Below are 18944 nucleotides of genomic sequence, written 5' to 3'. Positions count from 1 at the left end.
ATAATAATAATTTACTCCTCTCCAGCGCTATTCGTCTGTCCCATCTTCTCCGTTCATCCCATTGGGATCTTACCTGAACTTATTCGTTCGTTCGTTCATTGGTTCAGAAAGCGTTTGTTGATAAGATTTTGTTAGGATTTTTAACCACGGAGTTAGGCACCCATGATAACCCATGATACCTCTGTATGCATGCTCAAATTACTAAATAAATAAATAAATAAAGTCAGTGTGTCATCGAGGACTGTCTGTCTTATTTACATTGGGGGTCCTTAAATCTTGTCCTCCAGAATGCGACCCACACCAGTTGACTAACACCCAGGCACCTACTTGCTTGCTAGGTAAACGAGACAGCAGATGTAAGGAAACACGCCTAATGTTTCCACCTTTGCTGGGGATCGAGCCACAGATACTCAGTGCGTAAGGCGAGTCTTGCGTACCAGCCTGTTGATTTTATTCAGGTTCACCACGGCTCGTCAATAAGATGGTGTTGTGAGCAGGTACAATTCACTGGGTTGCTGAGTTCATGAAAGCCTCAGTGAGGTGGCATTGCGGCAGATGCAGCTTACTGGGTTGCTGGGTTCATGAAGGACCCCAATGGAAACAAGCCATTCTATCCCCAAGAAATTTAGGATTTTAACTAAGAAGATGCAGCGCTGTATAGCCCTTGTGGCTTAGCGCTTCTTTTTGATTATAATAATAATAACTAAGAAGATTTCTTTAAGATTAATAAGTCACTCTGACTTTTTTGGGTTAACCTAAGTTCTCAACACATATGCTGCTATGTATGATAATCTATGTAACTATTTGTATATACCTGAATAAATTTAGTAAGCCTCAGTGAGATGGTATTGCGAGCAGACGCAGTTGACTGGGCTGCTGGGTTCATGCGGGCTCAGTACCGCACCAACACTCTTCTTTAACAACAACAACAACTGCCACTGAAGGAAATATTAGAGATGATGTCGAGGTCGCTGAGAGCGGAGACTCGCTCAAGGGGCAAGGAGGAGACCAAGCGGTCTATGCAAGCACTGGACAAGGTCCGGAGATGGTAAGATACTGGTGATGTACCAAAAATGATCATTGTGAGCCCTTCACCCCTCAAGGAAGGTTCCTTGATGTTGGTGAGGGGCTCTTGATTTATGGAATTGGATCTGTGCTCCAGTTCCCCGAATTAAGCCTGAATGCCTTCCACATCCCCCCCCCAGGCGCTGTATAATCCTCCGGGTTTAGCGCTTCCCCCTTGATTATAATAATAATGTGAGCCCTTCACAGAGGATGCTTGATGCCGGTAAAGTGCTCTCGAGCCAAGGATTTTGGGCTAACCTCCCTTCCCCTCAAAGGAAGCTCCTAATGCTCCTCAGGGACCCCTTAATCCAAGGAATTTGGCCAGATTTTGCTTTCCATGGATCGAACCTTAATGCTTCATATTCCCTCAGGTGCTGTATGACCTAAATTTGCGTAACTGTACGTATGTATATCTGTAATAATAATATCTTTTATTTACTACAAGTACATGTACAAGGTATACAGTCCTAGCTGACATCAGTGACATACTACTATATAGAAAGCCCTTGTTATATAGAACATTTCGGGCAAATTAGGTCAGTGTCCCAGGATGCTACCCACACCAGTCGACTAACACCCAGGTACCCATTTTATTGATGGGGAACATAGATAACAAGTGGAAAGAAACACGCCCAATGTTTCCACTCTGGCTGGGTATCGAACCGAGGCCCCTTGCTGTGTGAAGCAAGATCAGCCGGGCTGTGGCTCGTACGTTGGTTTGCGTGCAGCCAGCAGCAACAGCCTGGTTGATCAGGCGCTGATCCACCAGGAGGCCTGGTCACAGACCGGGCCGCGGGGGCGTTGACCCCCGGAACTCTCTCCAGGTAAACTCCAGGTAAACCAGGCCACCTACTTAAATACTTAACCCTGTTGGTTTAATGTTCCCCATAAATGTAATAATAATGTAACTTCCTTTCCTTTGATCAAACCTAATTACCTCCCATCCCTGGGTATGGAAGGTAATCAAATTTATCGCTTTTCCACGAATATAATAATGTTCAATGCGAATATGGCTCATGGCTCAAGGGGTAGCACCTTCAGCTCTCATCTGAAGAACCTGAGAACCATTGGGCATATTTTCTTACACCTTTTGCCTCTGTTCACCTTGCAGTTAGTAGGTAGTTGAGTGTTGACTAACTACTGTGGAAGAGAATTGAAGAACCTCAATAATAGTATATAACTCAGAATGGGTTCATTGTGTTATCCTAGGTTATTAATTGCAATGAAATCTTAAGTTAAAATCGTGAATTTCTTAGTTTTATTTGGAATAGTTTAATGGTCAAAATATTCAGTGCATTGTCAATCTAGTGCCATCCCCTTAAATAATATAGCATGGAAGAATTGGCATTAGTAACAATACTGGTACAGTAAACTATTGATTTAATGAACTAATTTAATGAATTGATTTAATGAACCAATTGTGCATTAAATTTGAATGAGGAAATTGTTTTCATGATATTAATAATACCTAGACAATTTTGAATTTAACAGACTTTATTAATTCTAGAATTGTCCATAATGATTCTGATTTAACAGACGAAGTTTGTTAAATCAGAAGTCAGTTTAACAAGTGGACTGAAACAGAAAAGAGCAGTTCTGAATTTAATTAATATTGTCCATTGTTTTGCAATGTTCAGCCAAAGATTTTGTCCATTAAATTCAAAATCCATCAAACTGAGGTTTAACTGTACTGTACTTCTCATATAGTAATGTTTATTATCTAAGCCAGTTGGTTCCATTCTGATGCAAACCATTTCATACTTAGGAAAGATGAAATAAAATTTACACAATTTATCTTGTTTAAAGAAAGTTGTTTGTGGGAAAGAGGCTGTAAAACTGACAAGCTGATGAAAAGATGCTACTAGAATCACTTAAATCTTCCACACTTTATGGTACCTGAGAACACTGCTAAGTTACTCGAGAAAGCCAGTTACGTCACCACCACTGTTATCTACCACTATCGAAGACATTGCTAGATCTATTTTAAGAAGGGAATAATGACATTCCCAGGGGAAAATGCAGGTATCCACACAATCTCTTGTAGTTATTATTATTAGCATTATTATTATTATATTTATGTGGGAGCATTAAGCCTGTAAATGTGATACAGTACCTGGGAAAATGGAGGGTATTCAGACTCTATTCAAGGAATTGGAGCACAGGTCAAATTCCTTGGTTCAAGAGCCCCTCACCAGCATCAAGGAATCTTCCTTGAGGAGATCCTTTGTAATTGTAATAGAGTATATGTAGGCAAGATGGCTAGGGATTTGCCCACATGTAAGGTGAAACAGTTTGTAAAGAAGGTCCTATCAATAAATTTGCCACATGAGTTTAGTGCTTAAGTGTTAAACCAGTGTGGCAGAACACATCTTTTCACATTGAGCATAATCAACAATGACTGAAATATCATCATCATAGAGAAATCAAATTACAGAATAGGTGGGGCTCACACCCATAGCAGGTGAGTCCTCGAACTCACAGGCCAATGTGCTAACCACTGGACCACTGATTTGATTTGTTTACAATTTTCTTATTATGATTTTGTAAATCATCATAATAGGGAATTGCTCTGCAAATTGTCTTTTTACTATGGTAATGTTTCTTACTGAACTAATAGGTAAAGTTAGGTAAGGTGTTTTTCCCCTCCAGAGAGAGAGAGAGAGAGGCTGGGTTGCTCTGTTGCCATCTTGCTGTTTTGAATAATCCAAAGACTCCCCTCTTCATCTAACATGTGTATATGAACACAGATATGCTTGCTGCACCAGTGACATCAACACTGTGTATTACTTGGTAACATTGCTCCATACCACATGGGTTGGTTCAAGATGAGCATAGTTATCAGAGAACATTGCAGGAAGAAAAAAAAAATCTTGAACTGGCTCTTATTCTTATCACAGAAACCGTCATCCAGAACCAGGGAAGTTTCCATTTGGTGGGACCCCTGACTCTTGTTCCTCAGCACACACCACCTGACAGTCTGGTTTGCACCTCACTCGTAACTTACTTGTACAACTACTGCATATACTGTATAACTATGTTGATTTGCAAAAGCTCAGTCTCCAATTGAAACCTTGTTTCAATAAAAGTTTTGATTCTGCCATAGTGTCTTTTTATCAGTTTTGCTTGAATTTTAAACCAGTTATGATGTTCCTACTATGGTTTAAACCAGTTTTAATGTTCCTACTATGCTTTAAACCAGTTATAATGTTCACACTGTGTTTAAGAATCTAATGTAGCCTATATTATTAACCCTTTCACTGTCCAGACCCCAGAAATTAAAAGCTGTTTACCTGGAGAGAGTTCCGGGGGTCAACGCCCCCGCGGCCCGGTCTGTGACCAGGCCTCCTGATGGATCAGAGCCTGATCAACCAGGCTGTTGCTGCTGGCTGCATGCAAACCAACGTACGAGCCACAGCCCGGCTGGTCAGGAACCAACTTTAGGTGCTTGTCCAGTGCCAGCTTGAAGACTGCCAGGGGTCTGTTGGTAATCCCCCTTATGTATGCTGGGAGGCAGTTGAACAGTCTTGGGCCCCTGACACTTATTGTATGGTCTCTTAACGTGCTAGTGACACCCCTGCTTTTCATTGGGGGGATGGTGCATCGTCTGCCAAGTCTTTTGCTTTCGTAGTGAGTGATTTTCGTGTGCAAGTTCGGTACTAGTCCCTCTAGGATTTTCCAGGTGTATATAATCATGTATCTCTCCCTCCTGCGTTCCAGGGAATACAGGTTTAGGAATCTCAAGCGCTCCCAGTAATTGAGGTGTTTTATCTCCGTTATGCGCGCTGTGAAGGTTCTCTGTACATTTTCTAGGTCAGCAATTTCACCTGCCTTGAAAGGTGCTGTTAGTGTGCAGCAATATTCCAGCCTAGATAGAACAAGTGACCTGAAGAGTGTCATTATGGGCTTGGCCTCCCTAGTTTTGAAGGTTCTCATTATCCATCCTGTCATTTTTCTAGCAGATGCGATTGATACAATGTTATGGTCCTTGAAGGTGAGATCCTCCGACATGATCACTCCCAGGTCTTTGACATTGGTGTTTCGCTCTATTTTGTGGCCAGAATTTGTTTTGTACTCTGATGAAGATTTAATTTCCTCGTGTTTACCATATCTGAGTAATTGAAATTTCTCATCGTTGAACTTCATATTGTTTTCTGCAGCCCACTGAAAGATTTGGTTGATGTCCGCCTGGAGCCTTGCAGTGTCTGCAATGGAAGACACTGTCATGCAGATTCGGGTGTCATCTGCAAAGGAAGACACGGTGCTGTGGCTGACATCCTTGTCTATGTCGGATATGAGGATGAGGAACAAGATGGGAGCGAGTACTGTGCCTTGTGGAACAGAGCTTTTCACCGTAGCTGCCTCGGACTTTACTCTGTTGACGACTACTCTCTGTGTTCTGTTAGTGAGGAAATTATAGATCCATCGACCGACTTTTCCTGTTATTCCTTTAGCACGCATTTTGTGCGCTATTACGCCATGGTCACACTTATCGAAGGCTTTTGCAAAGTCTGTATATATTACATCTGCATTCTTTTTGTCTTCTAGTGCATTTAGGACCTTGTCGTAGTGATCCAATAGTTGAGACAGACAGGAGCGACCTGTTCTAAACCCATGTTGCCCTGGGTTGTGTAACTGATGGGTTTCTAGATGGGTGGTGATCTTGCTTCTTAGGACCCTTTCAAAGATTTTTATGATATGGGATGTTAGTGCTATTGGTCTGTAGTTCTTTGCTGTTGCTTTACTACCCCCTTTATGGAGTGGGGCTATGTCTGTTGTTTTTAGTAACTGTGGGACGACCCCCATGTCCATGCTCCCTCTCCATAGGATGGAAAAGGCTCGTGATAGGGGTTTCTTGCAGTTCTTGATGAACACGGAGTTCCATGAGTCTGGCCCTGGGGCAGAGTGCATGGGCATGGTATTTATCGCCTGTTCAAAGTCATTTGGCGTCAGGATAACATCGGATAGGCTTGTGTTAATCAAATTTTGTGGCTCTCTCATAAAAAATTAATTTTGATCTTCGACTCTCAGTCTGGTTAGCGGCTTGCTAAAAACTGAGTCATATTGGGACTTGAGTAGCTCACTCATTTCCTTGCTGTCATCTGTGTAGGATGTGTCCAAATTAAAAAAAAATTTGAAATGGTAAAGAATGTTTTCCTGTATATGTCTAGAATGCAGCTTGGGTGTTAAAAGAATGCTATAATCAGGGGATATGAATATAGTATTGTACAGCATTGGGATTAATTATCAGCATTGAAGATACATATTTTCTATACACAGTAATCAGATAATTATTAAAATGTTTTCATGGTTCTGATGTAGTTACTGGATGTTTAAAATTGGACTGCATGTGAAAATTCCTTGGAAATCTTGGAATTTTCTTTATTTAAACTTTTATATTTTTAGGGAGAAGAAATGGATAACTATACACGATACAACAATGAAGATTTTTAAGTGGGTTCCAATTGCCACAGATGTAAGTACAGTATATTCTTTTATGTAGACAGTTTTTTTTTTACTACAGTCCAGTACTGTTGAATACCAGAAATGTCATGCTGTAGTGTATAACATTTAAATGACCCCTCCTCAACCCCCTTCAAGTGCAGGACAGAATTTCTTGTTAGGTTGTCAACATTCTTACATATAGAGTAAAGAATAAGCATCCAAAAATCCCTTCTTTTATGTTTTAAACTTTGATTAGTGTGGCTTAACTTAGTTTACCTGTAGATAATTGTAGGAGTCTGCCCCTGTAGCCTGGTCACAGATCAGGCCTCCTGGTTGATGGCCTGATCAATCAGGTTGTTAGTATTGGCTGCACACCGTCTAATGTACACAGTCTAATGTAGGGGCTGCAGCCTGACTTTAGAAATTTAGCAAGTTCCCTCTTGAAGACAGCTAGGTGTGTTGGTAATTCTCTTCATGTATGAGGAGAGGGTGTTGAAGTCTTTATCTCTTTAGACTTCCACTGAAGTAATTTCCACCATCTACCAGTCCTCTTGCTTTCATGTGGGTCACTTTGGTATGCAGATATGGGATCAGTCCCTCCACGTGAAACCCCTTTCATGTGCCTTAAATATTCTGTGGGGAGAGATCATCCCACAGTCACTAAAAACAACAGACATAGCCCCACTCCACAAAGGTGGCACTAAAGCAGTTGCAAAGAATTACGAACGGATAGCACTGACATGCTACTTCATAAAACTCTTTGAAAGGGTTCTAAGAAGCAAGATCGCGAACCACTTGGATATACAGGGTGTCCAGAAAAACGCACTCTGATTTCAAACAGGTATAACATGTTACTTTATTGTATTAATCTTTCACAGTTAGTAGCTTCAGATGCAGGATTTCATTCTGTTTCAAGTGGTATAGGGTAGCATTAACCCTTTCAGGGTCCCCAGGCCCTCTCCGAGACTTGTTCTCAGGGTCGCCAAATTTAAAAAAAAAAATAATTTTTTCTTATGAAAAGATAGAGAATCTTTTCCCGATCATAATGACACCAAAAGTATGAAATTTGATGGAAAACTTACGGAATTATGCTCTCGCAAAGTTAGCGGTCTCAACGATGTTTACGCATCAGCGATTTTGCCCAATTTGAGCCCTATTTTCGGCCAATTCCAGTATACTAGTCGACAAAAATCATAACTACATATTTCGCCAGAACTTCATTTTTTCTATCGAATGACGGCCCAACAGCTAGCTGTGTGCTGGCTGTGCCATTCTTGTAGGGTTGGGTGGTCCTGTTGTTTAAAGCGTCATGTGGTTCTCGCTTACCATGAGGCAGGCCAGTACAACATGGGTTCGAATCCTTGGCTAGCACAGTGTTGTTATTGATCAATACCACTTGTTCGTGGTTACAATAATACAGTGGACCCCCGCATAGCGACTTTAATCCATGCAAGAGGGCTGATTGTTATGCGAAATGTTCGGTATGCGAATGAATTTTCCCCATAAGAAATAATGGAAATCAAATTAATCCGTGCAAGACACCCAAAAGTATGAAAAAAAAATTTTTACCACATGAAATATACATTTTCCTACACACAAAGAGAAGGATACATGCACAATAGTAGAGTAGTACATGCACAATATATATTGTGCATGTACTACTCTACTAAATGAAGAATAAATGACACTTACCTTTACTGAAGATGCAGCAATGACTGATGAGACACTGTGTCCTGGGAGTGCCTTTTCCTCCTGAGTACTGTAGGTCCTGTTTGGCATTTTCTTCCAGAACAGGCCTTGTCACACTGTGTATGCCACTACGATTCTTAAATCTCTCAAACCAACCTTTGCTGGCTTTAAATTCACCAATATGAGCACTAGTTCCAGGCATTTTTCCCTGTTCACCTGGGTGTTAGTCGACTGGTGTGGGTTGCATCCTGGGAGACAAGATTAAGGACCCCAATGGGTCAGTCTTCGATGGCACTGACTTTTTTGGGTTATCCTGGGTGGCAAATCCTCTGGGGTTAATTGTTTCTTGGTATTCTCAATAAGCCACACCAACAACGGTGCTACAGCAGCAGCAGCAGCTGACGGTGGTACAACAGCAACAGACGATGCTACAGCAGCAGCAGACGATGCTACAGCAGCAACAGATGATGCTACAGCAGCAGCAGACGATGCTACAGCAGCAACAGATGATGCTACAGCAGCAGCAGATGATGCTACAGCAGCAGCAGACGATGCTACAGCAGCAGCAGACGATGCTACAGCAGCAGCAGACGATGCTACAGCAGCAGTAGACGGTACTACAGCAGCAGCAGCAGCTGACGGTGGTACAACAGCAGCAGCAGCTGACAGTGCAGCAGCAGCTGACGGTGGTACAGCAGCATCAGCAGCTGTACCACCAATAGTAGCGATGGTTGATTGGGGTTTATTATACAACCTGGCCAGCTCGGAGACACGCACTCCACTTTCATACTTATCAATGATCTTTTTCTTCATCTCTATAGTAATTCTCACCCTTATTGCTGTAGGGTTGGCACTAGAAGCTTTCTTGGAGCCCATGGTCATTTATTTTCCAGAAAAAATCACCAAAAACACTAATAATACGAAATGTTCCGATTGTATGCTTGGATGTTACCGCGGAGGCTGGCTGGTAAACAATGCCACCGGCGGAACATGTGAGCGTGGCTCAGGCCGCACATTGGACGCATCTCGGACGAAGAGCGGTGAGCGGGTTTTTGGGCGGTATGCGAGGCAAAATTTTTGCGAAAAAAGCGAGCGGTATGCGGATTGTACGATATGCGATGCGTGCGGTATGCGGGGGTCCACTGTACATAAATACTGCTCGTGACGCTAGTACACCAAACAGGGATGAGAATGAAATTAGCTTAGAAGCTCCCACACCTCCGTATGCCATCGAATGGTGGCCTAACAGCTAGCTGTGTGCTGGCTGTGCCATTTTTGTAGGGTTGGGTGGTCCTGTGGTTTAAATCGTCATGTGGTTCTCGCTTACCATGAGGCAGGCCAGTACAACATGGGTTCAAATCCTTGGCTAGCGCAGTGTTGTTATTGATCAATACCACTCGTTCGTCGTTACAATAATATATAAATACTGCTCGTGAGGCTAGTACACCAAACAGGGATGAGAATGAAATTAGCTTAGAAGCTCCCACACCTCCGTATGCTCTTGGATGGCGGCCCAACAGCTAGCTGTGTGCTGGCTGCGCCATTCTTGTAGGGTTGGGTGGTCCTGTGGTTTAAAGCGTCATGTGGTTCTCGTTTACCATGAGGCAGGCCAGTACAACATGGGTTCGAATCCTTGGCTAGTGCAGTGTTGTTATTGATCAATACCACTTGTTCGTGGTTACAATAATATATAAATACTGCTCGTGAGGCTAGTACACCAAACAAGGATGAGAATGAAATTAGCTTAGAAGCTCCCACACTTCTGTATGCCCTCGGATGGCGGCCCAACAGCTAGCTGTATGCTGGCTGCGCCATTCTTGTAGGGTTGGGTGGTCCTGTGGTTTAAAGCGTCATGTGGTTCTCACTTACCATGAGGCAGGCCAGTACAACATGGGTTCGAATCCTTGGCTAGTGCAGTGTTGTTATTGATCAATACCACTTGTTCGTGGTTACAATAATATATAAATACTGCTCGTGAGGCTAGTACACCAAACAAGGATGAGAATGAAATTAGCTTAGAAGCTCCCACACTTCTGTATGCCCTCGGATGGCGGCCCAACAGCTAGCTGTATGCTGGCTGCGCCATTCTTGTAGGGTTGGGTGGTCCTGTGGTTTAAAGCGTCATGTGGTTCTCACTTACCATGAGGCAGGCCAGTACAACAGGCGTTCGAATCCTTGGCTAGCACAGTGTTGTTATTGATCAATACCACTCGTTCGTGATTACAGTTACACCTACCATTCGACTTACGACCTGCTCGACATATGACCACTCGACTTACAACCGTGTTTTTCATGCCAAATTTCAGGGAAATAAACAACTGTTTGTGTTGTACACAGTGTTTATCTTAAACCTTACAGTATAAAATACAGTACAAACAGCATAAAAAGTAAAGTAAAAAATGAAATACCAAAATAAAACAACAAAATAAAGCCATTACAAAACTGTGATGTTGATATTCAGTAGTAAAGTTCGACTTACGTCCATTTTGACTTACGACCGGTTGGTCAGAACCAAGCTTGGTCGTAAGTCGGATGGTAGGTGTATATATAAATACTGCTCGTGAGGCTAGTACACCAAACAGGGCTGAGAATGAAATTAGCTTAGAAGCTCCTACACCTCCGTATGCCCTCGGATGGCAGCCCAACAGCTAGCTCTGCTGGCTGCGCCATTCTTGTAGGGTTGGGTGGTCCTGTGGTTTAAAGCGTCATGTGGTTCTCACTTACCATGAGGCAGGCCAGTACAACATGGGTTCGAATCCTTGGCTAGCACAGTGTTGTTATTGATTTGACTGTATATTTAACCCAGATGGGTGGATTTGCATCAACCCAGGGCAGCATGGGTTTAGAGCAAGTCACTCCTGCATTTCACACTATTGGACCACTATGACATGGTTTTGGATACATTGAAGGACAAAGAAATGCAGACTTTGCAACAGCCTTCGACAAGTGTGATCATGGTGTAATAGCGCACAAAATGCATGATAGAGGAATAACAAGAAAAGTGGGTAGATGGATCTATAACTTCCTAACAAATAGAACACAAAGAGTAATGGTAAACAGAGTAAAGTCAGAGGAGGCTAGAGAGAAAAGCTCTGTTCCATAAGGTACAGTACTCGCTCCCATCCTTTTCCTCGTCCTCATATCTGACATGGAGAAAGATGTAAGCCACAGCATCATGTCCTCCTTTGCTGTTGATACCAGAATTTGCATGACAGTGTCATCCACTGAAGACACTGCAAATCTCCAAGTGGACATTAACCAGGTCTTTAAATGGGTCTTGGAAAACAATATGAAGTTCAGTGAAGACAAATTCAACTACTCCCCTATGGAAAACTTGAGGAAATATAAACAGGATTGGAGTATAAAACAAATTCCAACCACATAAATAGAGCAAAACACTAAAGTGAAGGACCTTGGAGTGATAATGTCAGAGAATTTCACTTTCAAAGATCACAACAGTGTCTCTGCCACATCTGTTAGGAAAATGATAGGATGGATAATGAGAACCAGTGTTTGTGAAAAATATTCCTTCCATAACTTTGAGGATTTACTGTTTTGTTTTTTTTTCAATTGCTAGTGAGAGCATTAGTGAGATAGCTTGCTTTACCGTACTCACAGTACCCCTGAATGTGTCGATGTCTTGGGTGTTTATTGTATCAAAAGTTGGCAGAACACTGACAGTGGATACCACACAATACAAGCAGATATTCCTCACCAGTTTGCTTCTTTCTTCTGGCGATTACCTTTCTGAAGCTACAGGAAGAGAACTATGCGTGTAATGTCCCATCTTCAGTATAGTATATTGTTTCCGTCATATAAAAAAATTTCTAGCAGTGTAATGACTCTCAAGTACAACACAGCACAGGGTGATTACTTTTGAAGTTTAAGGATGTTATTAAGACAGCTGTGAAAATGGGCAGTAAGGAGAGAAAAGAGTTTAATATGGTGGCCTGGCCAGTATGGCAAGAATTTGTTCTCATGATGGTGGATGAGGGATCATACTTAAGCTTATTTCAAAACCTAACTTTATCTAAGGTATATTATCACCCCTAGGATGTGATCCAGCTAACACCCAGGTACCAGTTTACTGCTAGGTGAACAACAGGTGTAATGAGACTTGCTCATACGTACATCTTAACCTGCTTTAAGAATAGGTTTATAGGGTTCTGCAGGATTACGGATGAAAGTTACTGCAGGTATAGAATTTTTCAATCCAGAAGCAGTTATCTTAGTTCAGCCTATTTTAAAGTCTCATTCTTCTATTGTTTATTATAGTTTTAATACTGCTTAATTCTTATTGTGTAAGGAGCGAAAGAAGAAGAGTGGGAACAGTGCAAATAAAGAAAACCGTATGTGCAGCCGAGACAGCAGCATGTCAGCATTTCAGATGGGTGGAGATGACTCTAATACAGGTACAGTAACCAAACATTCATTAATCTAATGCTACTACTTTTGCTCTTATACATACCTAAGGCAAAACGTGCAAGTGTTTCTAGTGAAAGTGAGATTTTTAACAGCACATAAATGCTGAGTATGTACTCACCTGTATGTGGTTGCAGGGATCAAATCCTAGCTCCTGACCCTCCCTTTCACTTTTCTGCTTGCCAGATTCATGCCTAGCCTTGCTGGCCCTTTTGTACTTGTATGTATCAGGTGTGCCTCTGATGCTTGTTGAGGTCATTCCACATGTATTTTCTTCTCTCTATATTGATGCAATACATATTTTTTTCATGCACTCTTGCTAGTGAAAAATTTGTAAAGTACAGCCTCTCCTCACTTAACAACAATTCCGTTCCTAAGACCACGTTGGTAAACGAATTCCTCGCTAAGCAAGGAGCATGCTATCCAGCCTCTCCTCACTTAGTGACATACTCATTTACCGAAGAATTAGACTTACAATGGGCTCACTGACCAGTATGTATACCTAAATAATGTACATATTTTTTAGAGCTGATTTCCTCTATTCTGTTTATTACAATATACAGTACTCTGCTGTATAAACAGTTAAAAATATACCAGAAATGTTACAAATGGTGCAAAGGTGGCATTAAAACAATATTAGAGATGGTCGACACAAACCCACCACCATTATAATATGCTCCTTGCTTAGCGACGAATTCGTTTACTGACGTGGTCTTAGGAACGAAACTCCATCATTAAGTGAGGAGAGGCTGTAATGGTAGTGGGTTTGTGTCAGCCATCTTTGATATTGTTTTAATGTCACCTTTGCACCATTTATAACATCTTTAGTATATTTTTAAATGTTTATACAATAGTGTATTGTATAATGTAAAAACACAGAATAGTGAAAATCGGCTCTAATGTACATTATTTAGGTATGCATACTGGTCAGGGAGCCCATCGTAAGTCCAAGTCATTGGTAAACGAGGACATCGCCAAGTGAGGAGAGGCTGTACTGTATGTGCCATTCCACTTTTGGGTGGAGATAATGGAATAATTGCTAAATGTTCTTTTAATTTTGTTATTTCTTCTCAGCCATGTCGATGATGAGTGATTCCCAGGATGCTACAGATTTCTCATCTACACAGTTCAACATCTCAGAAGACTCAAATTCTGAGCCACCATTTAAGAAAAAGTTGATGGAAGGTCGAGGGGATTCCATATAGTTGTCATAGAAAGAGGATGATAAAAATAAATACATATTGTACTTTAGGATTATATTATTTATAAGTTTTGTATCAGGAGGCATAGAAATATACCTTCAGGAACATGAAGTATATTAGACAAGGTTGTTAGATGACAGAATTATTTAGCTATGTTATATAAATTCTCACATGGAAAGTAAGCAAGTAGTGATTAAGACTTTATTTTTTACTACACTAGCCATTTCCCACTGAGATAAGGTGACCAAAAAGAGGAAAATTCATCATCATTCTTTCAGTAGCTTTTGCCTGAAGAATGCAGATGTCATGTTTTGGATAGCCGTCTGAACTGCAACATTCCCCCCCCCCCCAGAGTGCAGGCACCTACTTCCCACCTTACCTTGTTGTCCCATAAGTTTATCTGTTACACTGAAATGGGTTGTACATACAGTAAAACCTTTTAATAACTGATTTTCGTCATTTCTAGCAAAAGAACTGGCAGGACAAATGTTGGAAGCTTCGGACAAAATGGAAAAAAATTATAATTCTGGATTTTGTATGTTAGTATGTTTTTATTAATGATGCCTTATAAATATTGTTTTTCTCTTGGTTAATGTTTTACCAAATGCATTCATACTTTGCATATGTTACCAGTATACATGTATAAAGAGCTTACATTTATTTGATAAAGATTGGTGAATAACTATAGATTTATTTCCAATGTGTTGTGAGTGGTTATCAGGTAGGGAGAGGAAAGGAGGTTGGCTGGCTGGCCACTGAGGGAGGTCCCAGTCATGGCAGAGGGGCACATGCATGCATGCTGCAAGCTCACTGCATGCACACACCCACGCATGCACCTGCACACACCCACGCATGCACCTGCACACACCCATGCATGCACCTGCACACACCCACGCATGCACCTGCACACACCCACGCATGCACCTGCACACACCCACGCATGCACCTGCACACACCCACGCATGCACCTGCACACACCCACGCATGCACCTGCACACACCCACGCATGCACCTGCACACACCCACGCATGCACCTGCACACACCCACGCATGCACCTGCACACACCCACGCATGCACCTGCACACACCCACGCATGCACCTGCACACACCCATGCATGCACCTGCACACACCCACACATGCACCTGCACACACCCACACATGCACCTGCACACACCCACACATGCACCTGCACACACACCCACGCATGCACCTGCACACCCACCCACTCATGCACCTGCACACACACCCACGCATGCACCTGCACACACACCCACGCATGCACCTGCACCCACACCCACACATGCACCTGCACACACCCACGCATGCACCTGCACACACCCACACATGCACCTGCACACAAACATGCAAGCACCTGCACACACACCCATGCATGCACCTGCACACACCCATGCATGCACCTGCACACACCCATGCATGCACCTGCACACACACCCATGCATGCACCTGCACACACACCCACGCATGCACCTGCACACCCACCCACGCATGCACCTGCACACCCACCCACGCATGCACCTGCACCCACACCCACGCATGCACCTGCACACCCACCCACGCATGCACCTGCACACACACCCACGCATGCACCTGCACACACCCACGCATGCACCTGCACACACCCATGCATGCACCTGCACACACCCACGCATGCACCTGCACACACCCACGCATGCACCTGCACACACCCATGCATGCAGCTGCACACACCCACGCATGCACCTGCACACACCCATGCATGCACCTGCACACACCCACGCATGCACCTGCACACACCCACGCATGCACTTGCACACACACCCACGCATGCACCTGCACACCCACCCACGCATGCACCTGCACACCCACCCATGCATGCACCTGCACCCACACCCACGCATGCACCTGCACACACCCACGCATGCACCTGCACACACACCCACGCATGCACCTGCACACACACCCACGCATGCACCTGCACACACCCACGCATTCACCTGCACACACCCACGCATGCACCTGCACACACCCACGCATGCACCTGCACACACCCACGCATGCACCTGCACACACCCACGCATGCACCTGCACACACCCACGCATGCACCTGCACACACCCACACATGCACCTGCACACACCCACGCATGCACCTGCACACACCCACGCATGCACCTGCACACACACACACCTGCACACACACACACATATGCACCTGCACACACACACCTGCACACACACACACACACCTACACACCTGCACACACACACCTACACACACACCTGCACACACACACCTACACACACCTGCACACACACACCTACACACACCTGCACACACACACCTGCACACACACACCTACACACACACCTGCACACACACAACTACACACACACCTGCACACACACACACCTACACACACACCTGCACACACACACCTGCACACACACACCTACACACACACCACACACACACCTACACACACACCTGCACACACACACCTGCATGCACACACCTGCACACACACCTGCACACACACACCTACACACACACCTGCACACACACACCTGCACACACACACCTACACACACACCTGCACACACACACACCTGCATGCACACACACACACACACACACCTTACATCAGTTGCACAATTAAATGAGATCAACACCTATCACCTAGTTAAATAAGTTTATAATCATACACCTAACTTACATTTGTACTGCTGAATATACTGCATTTTAAAGTTTAAATGAAATGTGCAATCACGTTGCCTCGTGAGAATTTATTAATTTTTTTAGTACAATAATCATACCCTTTCTACTGAGGAAAATGGAATATTTCACAAAAAAGAAGTGGGTTAAAGTCCAGGATTACTAAATTGTGAGAAAAAGTTTTTGATGATGAAAAACTTGTCATCTCATTGTTGTTCCTGTTTTTAGAAATGGAAACAACACTGCTTTATACTCATTGTGGTTTATAGTGGTCTTGTTAATGTATGTTCATTAGTGCCAACTCTGCATCTGTTAAGTTCACCACCATTTCAGAAGTATTGCTAGACTCTTGATGTACAGTTGTCTATTCAGAGATTCATTTTGTACTTATAAATAAATAAAAAATAAATAAATTTTTATAGTGAAGACATGTAAAAATGGGAAAACAAAAAATAAACAGAAGAATAGCTAGGGACTCAAACTGTGGTTTATGCATATAGCAGACCTTATACTATTACTACTCTGTCATGGAACTTACCATAAGATATGCTGTATGACCCCTTCATGTTAATTTGATATTATTACCATAGGATGATATTACAAATAGCACTTCTGTGAAATTTTTGTATCAGTGACCCTACTATCCAGTCCCACACCTCCAGAAGCTTTAATGGTACATCTGTTCTCATACGGACTTTGCCTTTAAAGTCATATAGTCCATAAACACAAGTAAGTCATTTTCATTACAACTTATTTTAGATTTATGGGATAGCAGGAGTTACCAGGCATGTAAACTTGGCATTATAATGGTAATATTGTAGTTACATTCATTTCTTTATAAGTAGACCTGGTTTGAACTGCTACTTACTTTGATCAATAATATAATATTTGTATTAATATTGGTAGAATTACCAAAAATATGCTAAATAAAAGACACTTGTGCCACAATAAAATGTTACATTAGTTGTACTTGTGTCCTTGTACTTGATAATATTTGTCTTTAGTTTTATACACGTATAGAATCATGTGACTTGACTTTTTTAGTTAGTGTAAAAAATATCAGCATTAAGCATGTCATTGAACAGAAGATGAATGCTCAGTCAGCAAACACCATAAAGAGATGACCATTGCTAAATATATTCCAATAAACTAGATATAGTGAGTCACACAGCTACATAAATATTCATTAATGTTTAAAATATTAAGTCTTGTTATAAATGGCCTAAATTTGCATTGAGTGTTGCCTATGATAACTTTTTAACATCTGGGCAATGTTTAGGTTGATCCTTTAATTGTACAATTGATTTTACTATGAAGACTTGCTAACTTTTGTGTTCTTATATACATGTATATGCAATCTCTATTAAGTTATAATTTTAAAAAGATGGTATTTCATCTGTGAAGTGGATTGAATCTTGTAGTATTGTAGTTAAGGATTTCAAACACAATTACTTATGAGTGATATGTATTTGCTTTTGAATGAATCTACTGAGAATAATTGTATTTGCATACTTGCCATAATAGCTTCATTTTGAATATGTATTCATTTTATTTATTAATATTCATTCAGATTTTTTAATTTTTGTTGTGGATGAAGTGTTAGTTTGGACCCCTCAGGAGAGGCACCTTGATGGTAGTGAGTGGGCTCTTGATCCAAGGAATTGGATCTATCCTTCCTTGAATCAAACTTGATTGTCTCTCAGGTGCTGTATGACTTCCTTAACCCTTTGAGGGTTTTGGTCGTACTAGTACGTCTTACGCGTAGGGGTTTTTGACGTACTAGTACGCATAAATTCTAGCGGCCTCAAATCTAGTGGGAGAAAGCTGGTAGGCCTTCATATGAAAGAATGGGTCTATGTGGTCAGTGTGCACAGTCTAAAAAAAATCCTGCAGCATACAATGCATAATGAGAAAAAAAAAACTTTGACCATTTTTTTGGAATAAATCAGCGACTTTGCAGTGTATTTTCGTATGGTATTTATTGTTGTATTCTAGTTTTCTTGGTCTCATTTTATAGAATGGAAGACATATTACAGAAATTGAGATGATTTTGACTGGTTTTACAATGAAAGGTGCCTTGAAATTGAGCTCAAAGTAGCAGAAATGTTCGATTTTTACCAAACTTCAAAAGTAAACAAATCGTGCCAAGCGTGCAATACACGTCAACTGGTGAGTCTAATATTCTTTCACAAGTGCACCAATAATATTTATACCATTTTTTACACTAATGCAGTAGTCTGCATAACAGTAAATCTTATATTTTTTGTGAGAATAAAAATTCAAAGTGGAAAGCAAAAGAATATAAGAGGGGCCTTGAGACGTGACTAATGACTAGAGGAAATGTCATTTTAGTGCCAGGAATGTCTTTCTTGTTTATTCTGGACCCTGTTCGGAAATTGGCATCTTTTGAA

General features: G+C 42.0%; 1 protein-coding gene across 1 annotated transcript; it reads left to right on the top strand.

Annotated features, from left to right (window-relative positions):
• The first annotated feature begins 855 nt into the window (after nucleotides 1-855).
• BCL7-like (chromatin remodeling complex subunit BCL7B-like protein) lies at nucleotides 856-17498 on the top strand. Its single transcript, XM_053798164.2, has 4 exons — nucleotides 856-1048; nucleotides 6469-6538; nucleotides 12503-12608; nucleotides 13693-17498. The coding sequence occupies exons 1-4, from the start codon at nucleotides 957-959 to the stop codon at nucleotides 13821-13823; spliced, it is 399 nt and encodes a 132-aa protein (XP_053654139.1). The 5' UTR covers nucleotides 856-956; the 3' UTR covers nucleotides 13824-17498.
• Nucleotides 17499-18944: the final 1446 nt, after the last annotated feature.

Source organism: Cherax quadricarinatus, chromosome 31, assembly GCF_038502225.1.
Source record: "Cherax quadricarinatus isolate ZL_2023a chromosome 31, ASM3850222v1, whole genome shotgun sequence".
Lineage (NCBI taxonomy): Eukaryota > Metazoa > Arthropoda > Malacostraca > Decapoda > Parastacidae > Cherax > Cherax quadricarinatus.
The sequence above is the reverse complement of the archived record's forward strand: the minus strand, read 5'-3'. Positions and strand labels throughout refer to the sequence as shown.

What these genes read in the sequence shown, in the direction of transcription:
- BCL7-like (XM_053798164.2), top strand. Translation starts at nt 957, where the DNA reads ATGATGTCGAGGTCGCTGAGAGCGGAGACTCGCTCAAGGGGCAAGGAG. An exon ending in CTGGACAAGGTCCGGAGATG is followed by an intron (nt 1,049 to 6,468) that starts GTAAGATACTGG and finishes TTATATTTTTAG; the next exon opens with GGAGAAGAAATGGATAACTA. An exon ending in TGGAGATGACTCTAATACAG is followed by an intron (nt 12,609 to 13,692) that starts GTACAGTAACCA and finishes ATTTCTTCTCAG; the next exon opens with CCATGTCGATGATGAGTGAT.